Below are 7362 nucleotides of genomic sequence, written 5' to 3'. Positions count from 1 at the left end.
TATTGGTACAAACTCATAATTGCACACTTACTAAGGAACTATCACCCAAGGTCTTTCATGAGCACACTACTCATGTGGGTGTAATATCATTTAAGGATATTGGATTTTAGTGGGAGTTTGTATTTAATTCTTGTTTATTAAACACAATTTCAGTTATTTCAGTTTAAGGACATTTATTTTAAAATTATTTTCTGTAGAAATAAAGTTTTTTTTTGTTTATCCATACACTGATTTTGGTAAAATTTTATCACACTAATGTTTAGAGATGAGCAGTTGGAAATAGACATGTGTGGTTCACGTTGCATGTAATTTTCATGCTAGACTTCATGATTGATCCATGTCTTTTGACTGTATTTGTATATGTGACTATTGATGGGTCTAGTCATGATTGATATGACAAAGGCCGCTTTGATCCTATATGGATATAGTTGATAGACTAGATTGTTATAGAATACCTATTGTATGATAACAAGTTTTGAGCTCATAAGCTTATACATTTATCAGGAAACATATGTTGCCCAAGTGGGAGATTGTTGAATTAAAATCCATAATTATGGGCACATATTTTTAATGTATATTGTTATCATAAAATACAACATGAATTAAGTGACCAATTTTGTCATAAAGTCATATGGTATTAAAAGTGTCATGGAAATAAAAGTGTAGATACTATTAAAGTTGTATTTATAATTCGATGAGGGGCAGAGTTATAAGAACATATAATAATTGATTCTTAAATCAACTATATAAAGGGGTTATGGTCCCCAATAAATAAACAATCTCATATTTACTCTTATCTCCGTAAGAGAGTTTATACTTAAGGGAGCTCTATCTTCTTGGAAGATCACAACTAAAGAAAGACTCAAGGATTTCAATCTATCAATTAATTCAGGTACGCTTCCGCTAATCTAGTATTTATTTTATTCTTGATGGTTTAGCATGGTTAGATCCTAGTCATTTTCATATTTAATATGATTTAATTCTAACAAGTGATATCATCACCTTGTCATGTTGAATCATTAATAACTATTAATTTTATTTTGATGGATTCGATTTTCTAATTCATAATCTTTGATCATGGATTAAACTTCTTTGCCGCACAAAATAATTGAATCTTATTACTACTATTTTTTTTTCATGATTCAAAGATCTTTGTTAATTTATAGAATCTCTTTGAATTCTGTAGTTGCATGAATTTTAAAGTTGTGAATTTATGTTTCACAATTTGCGTTTCACGATTAATTTTGCAATTGTGAATTTGCGTTTCACATTGATGTTATTGTTTGCTGCAGTTGGGTAATGGTGAATGCAGATATTGGACCACGAATGCCATGTCTGTTTTTACCTCCTTCACATCCGCTGTTCTCACTAACATTTATTTATTTTATTTTTTAAATAGTTTTAACCATCAAATTTACATGTATTCAATAATTGTAAATCATCAAATCTGGTAATTCAGCTTGTAAAATCAGCAGAAAAGTGCAGTTGGCTTTCTACGCCTGCAGAGCTTTATAGCTTTTGTATTATTGATGCAGCAGCAGCGGCATGCAATTTTCATTGAGTTTGGATACCTTTTTCTTCTAGGATTTTTGGTGGACTCACATTCTTACCCAACTACAACACTCATTATTGTATCACCACAAAGGAAAGAGACGCATCACCAGAAAAGGTTAAAAATAGGATAAATAAAAACATAATAATAACACCAATTATTAATATTTAATTATATATAAACTTAATATCGAAATCCACACTACTTTATTATATGTATCATGTATGTATATATGTTTTTATTTTTCACTTAGTCGAATTTAGTAATTGTGAGTACATTAAACGACGTCACCAATAAAAAGGCAGGATATTATTTTTTAAAGATACAGGATTCGAACAATTATGTCTATATAATATGTATGTACTTTTAATAGGTTAAGAAAAATATGGATAAATATTACTTTGTCAATAGAATATTTTTTTTATTTTTTTTTGTTATTTTTTATTATAGAAATAACAATTTAAGAATAACTATGTGTTGTTGTTTATCTCTAAGGCGTATAAAAAAAACTCCTTGTGAATTTGTTTTTCCTATCCAATCTTACTAATCAATCAATGATAATTTTCTTCTTTGGTACAACCTGATACACAATTAACTCTCCAATTTTACTGCAGTAAAACTTCTGACGCGATCACGATAGTATGATCCCTAAGTAATGTGGATTTCTCTGTGATAATATCAAGCAATGATGTACCGAGGAGGTGTTGGGTACGGTTGCATCTCCTAGAAATTTTAAATCTCTTATATTTTAGATATTTTCTTTGTCTTTTATATGAATTATTTAATTTCACATCCCACCGCGTGCAGCCGGGTTTGTCGGTATTATTTGTTGTTTTTGCTATAGCAATACCCATTGGTATATTATTTGATTAATTATGTATATATTATACGTATCCGAATATTTTTCAAAATTTTCCAAATTAGAATGTTTTTGAAGGGGAATATTTTATACTCAATATGCAAATATACATCAAACTTAAATAAATTGTTTGAAATATTATGTTTCGTACCTATTTCTGATTATATATCGACCACAATTGTCAGATAGAAATAGATTAAAAGGACGAAAGCTAAGTTTTAGTTTGTAAAAGTTACTTTAGCCGGTTAGGTAATTATTTTTATTTAATTAATTAAACATGATGCATATAGGTAGCCAATTAATTAAAGCTAGCCTACCATGCATATATATGGTGCGTATTATTTGACCAATACTTTTAAACAATGAATTAGATGATTCATTAATTAAAATTTCCAATAATAAAAACGCATTCATTAAAGAAATTAAAATCTTTTTAATTGATTTAATGGTATAACCAAGTGTTTTATATACATATGTTACCTTTCTAAATCCTAATAGAAGAAAACAGTGATTAACTTATGTATTGATGAATGCATATATATATATATATATATATATTATCTTTGATAAATTCGTAATAAACTGAAGTGTTAGATTACAAAGAAGGATGTCTCCAATAACTTTTTTTTTCTATTTCAAAATTTATGCGTTTTTTTTAAAAATATATTATTTTATTTTTGAAAATTTTATATAAAATTTTTAAAATTATCAGGTTGTGACACATATCACTTAACGGGAAAAACTAACGTCGTTGACGGCCCAAGCACCTAAAGTACTAATATTTGTAACGTTTGGCACCCGCATGGAACAAAAAAATGTACGTACTTGTTTGGCACAAAAGACATAGTTTGGGAACTTATTTGGGCATTATGCCATTACACTAAAATTCAACTTAATTACCGATTAAAATGTGATTCAGTACATAAGAAATTGTAGAGTGTAAATTAAACCTTAAAGATCGGAACGATTGCATCATGGGGATCAAACACTAATCTAAACTGATCTCAACTTATGGTTTGAGGAGATTAATGGCTGTGTGAAACGCAACAGCGTGTGTCTGTCTGAAGCAGGGACCATTTTAGTCTGATAATCATAATAAAGAGGGAATTGTCCGATTAGGGTTTCATTGTTTTTGCCCCCACTTCTCTTCACCAATACTGTTAATGGCATAAAAAAGGAAACAATGATCCATTGACTTCACCTTTTAATTAATCCATTTGAGAAATAGTAAAGTATATTTGCTCATTTTAATTTGCTGTATAAATTCTATTTCAATGAAACCTTGAACACACACACACACACACATACAATGGCTACTGCAAAGCTGAGGATGTATCTGCAGTTTTCATAGGGTTCCTCAAAGTGTTAAATTTTTCCCTTGTTTCGATACAATTCGGATATAAAGTTGAGTTCAGCTTTTGAACTGGTGCAAAATCCAAGCTTACACTGATGACTGTGATTATTTTAGAGCTTCAACAACAGTTCTGCAGAAGATCACCATTATATATATACAGACACACATATACATGCATACACGCATGCATACAGTTCTTAGAGTTTCATGTTGATCATGTGTGTGTACTGTGCATTCATCTAAGTTGCATTATGCATGTATGTTTTCCTGATCTGATAGCAACAACAACAACTCCATATTCTATAAATATATTGTTTGATATAGTGATTGTTGATATATATGTATATATACACACATACATACATATTGTAATGAAGAATGAAATGATTTGCAAACTGAAATTAAATGGCGAGAAATGTGAAGAAGTGTATACATATATATATATATATATATATATTATAAATAGGTAAAGTTAATATAATTAAAAGTCCAACTTGTCTGGTGTAAGAGTCTCAGTGCAGCCATAGATGTAAGTGGTCCTTGAATTCTACTCAGCGTGTAGATGCTTTAAAGAACCCTAGCTATGTTTGGTCCCTCCTATGCAAACCTTATCTATGTACTTATCTGTCTACTCTAACCAAATACATTATCTGATAAAAAAAATTCCCCTTCCAATATGAACCCTAATTTTTAGCTCATTTCAAAGGATTAAGCATCTTCTTTTTTATGTTGGTATTTATTTATTTTCAGTTTCAACTCATCTAGCAAGCTCGGCATGCATCGCATGATAAAGCTATTTGCAGTTGCCAATAAAGCATAAGCCTTCTTTTTTTTTCTACAGAATGTACCGAATGGTCCCCAATATATATGTCTATATGTATGCATGTGTATGTATGTATGTATGAAGTTAATCGTCTACTTTGTTTGCTATTCATAACTTGAATAATGCATAATTAAACTGGTGATTGTTCCTTGTGTGGTAAGAAGCGAAGTTTTATGGAGATTTAAATCCTATTATTATATTCTTTTCGATATCGACGTATCGACGACCAGTGCGGGACGCGGATTCATCTTACCTTTCCCTTTCTCCATTACCAAGCAACATGTGTTTACAGTGAAATTTCAGCATCTTTTTCCATTCCTGCAGCTGTGATTTCCTTTTTCTAGGTTTTTATTCTTATTGTTTCAATAAGCTTTAAGTCCTTCAACTCCAAGCTCTGAGAAAATACCTGAAAGAACCTTCCACAGTATTTGATCATTGATCTTCTGCAAGTTCTGCAACATTTTTATCTGTCCATTTATGTAAGTTTATTGTGCAACAAGTTGTATTTCATTCATGTATGTAAGTATATGCATGTATATATGTATGTATGTATGTATGTATGCTTTGAGAATTATAACCTAATTTCTTGAAACATCCTTTAATTCTCATGAACAACTGTATTTTCATGCCCTTATTTGAATCTTGAAGTTATTTTTCTGTGTAATTACAGGCTAATTCATTCCTTGTTTCAGTTTAATCTATAAAATATTTTTGAGTTTGTAATGATGATGAGAGGATGATTTCAAGTTCAAGAGAAAAGGGTTGTTTTCAAGCAAAGCAAGAAGGTGAGATCAACGGCCGTGACGGAAGCAAGGTCTCGAAGGTTCCATCAAGTTCGAGGCAGTGGTCGGGGTTTCGCAATCCGAGGATCGTCCGAGTGTCGCGTTCTTTTGGCGGTAAAGATCGGCATAGCAAAGTTTGTACGATAAGGGGACTAAGAGACCGTCGGATTAGGCTTTCTGTGCCGACTGCGATTCAATTATATGATCTGCAAGATCGGCTGGGCCTTAACCAGCCTAGCAAAGTTGTGGATTGGTTGCTTGAAGCAACTAAAGATGATATTGACAAGCTCCCACCACTTCAGTTTCATCCGCCGCTGATGGCCAACAATCCATCCCAATCATCTTCTTTTGCTCCTTTTTTGGATCCAAATTCGATGTTCATGAAAGATTGGGGAGGGGAAGATGATGAAGAAGATCATCAATGCATGGGGTTTGAAGAGAAAAACATGCAGGTTGAAAGGGAAAATATGGAAGATACCAAGGGAAAATGGATCAAAGAGCAAGAAAATCAAATTTTCCCATTGACCAATCATGGCCCGGCCTTACCTGGATTGTTAAACAATGGGACATCCAATTCTTTGCCTTCAAACACTTACAATAACTATCACTGGGAGCCTTATTCAAATCTATCACTGTCCTCGTTTCAGTTCGGAAGCCACGGATTCCATCCCCATCCGGAAAATTACTTCAACGGCAACGCCTGTCCGCCGTTAAAATCGGCACATTTCGTCTCACCACAGCTATTTTTCGGCGCAACGTCGCTTTTTCCGACATATCCTTCATATGGGACAACGACTACAGGTGAGATGATAAATCATTTCACATTATTGAACTCAAAAGATCCCATGATGTGTGAGTTGTTCTTCCATTAAAAAAATTCTCATGAATGAAATGTTGCAGGTCTCAGTCAAACACAAAATGATGATCAAAGTCATGCAGGTGAGGATCATAATACTGATTAGTTTCCTCAAGGGTTTATAGATTGGTTCTAAATGCATTTTTCTTCTTCTTTATAGACAAAACTTCGAATTTTCTCTGGCAGTATGCCATTAATTTTTGTGTTTTAATCAACTTTCGTATTATATTTTGCTATACTAACGTAAAATTTATGTATTGTTTTGCTTTGTGTGGATGCTATATTCTATGTTTATAAAGTATGAACATGATACATATATGCACACATGCAATAATTTCATTCAAAACTCACTTCCATTACGGTTTTGATTTATAGTTTGACTTAAACACACATATATATAGAGATAAAATTATCTAATTACACTGTAAAAATTTTTAGTTTTACACAGATTTAATATACGAGTGAGAATAGAGAGTTGAGCTTAAATGTAGGAAATGAAAAAATTATTATTAAAAAAGTTAATCTCAACCGTCTATTTACTCTTATCAAACCGTTTTAAATCTATATAAATCTAAAATAAATTAATATTGTGTTAGTAGATTGTAACCCTATAAAAAGTAATAAGGCACTACACTTTTTGAGCTCAATTATTTGTAGTAATAAAACCATTTAATCATTAACTGTATAACAATTTGGTTGTTTCTATTTTTTTTTTCTCTAAATAAAACTTAAACTTATCTGGTTACTATCATTGTTTGATTGTTGTGCATCGTAGATTATTGTTTGTGATTAAATTAAAATCAAAATATTCATATTTTTTTCTTTTTCACTTTGTTTTCTACTAATTCTTTCAAAATCGATGAAAATTCATTCAAATATTTAACACTTTGATCCTATGATCTTTGTCAACGATCATGGCGTGATGATACACATTTCAAAATATATTGTTCATTTTCTCAAAATAAAAAATTCTCAATTTTTATAAATTTTAAACATTCAAAAAGTTCTTAAACCTTAAAAATGATATTATTCATTAAATTTAATTAAATTTTAAAGAGATTTGAAAAAGAATTAAATTGTTAAAGTGATATAAAATAATAAGATGAATTCAATGATACCTAGAATGATCACAAAAG

General features: G+C 30.9%; 1 protein-coding gene across 1 annotated transcript; it reads left to right on the top strand.

Moving 5' to 3' along the window:
- The first annotated feature begins 5268 nt into the window (after positions 1 to 5268).
- On the top strand, positions 5269 to 6358 carry LOC120165028 (transcription factor TCP5-like). Its single transcript, XM_039174625.1, has 2 exons — positions 5269 to 6171; positions 6271 to 6358. Exons 1-2 carry the CDS (start codon positions 5325 to 5327, stop codon positions 6330 to 6332), a joined length of 909 nt encoding a protein of 302 aa, XP_039030556.1. The 5' UTR covers positions 5269 to 5324; the 3' UTR covers positions 6333 to 6358.
- The last annotated feature ends 1004 nt before the right edge of the window (positions 6359 to 7362 follow it).

This window comes from Hibiscus syriacus, unplaced genomic scaffold (genome assembly GCF_006381635.1).
Source record: "Hibiscus syriacus cultivar Baekdansim isolate YM2019G1 unplaced genomic scaffold, ASM638163v2 tig00111566_pilon, whole genome shotgun sequence".
Lineage (NCBI taxonomy): Eukaryota > Viridiplantae > Streptophyta > Magnoliopsida > Malvales > Malvaceae > Hibiscus > Hibiscus syriacus.
This window is presented reverse-complemented; position numbering and strand designations above follow the sequence as displayed.

Coding starts and splice junctions, on each gene's coding strand:
- LOC120165028 (XM_039174625.1), top strand. CDS start 5,325: ATGATTTCAAGTTCAAGAGAAAAGGGTTGTTTTCAAGCAAAGCAAGAA. Junction 6,172..6,270: donor ATATGGGACAACGACTACAG/GTGAGATGATAA, acceptor GAAATGTTGCAG/GTCTCAGTCAAACACAAAAT.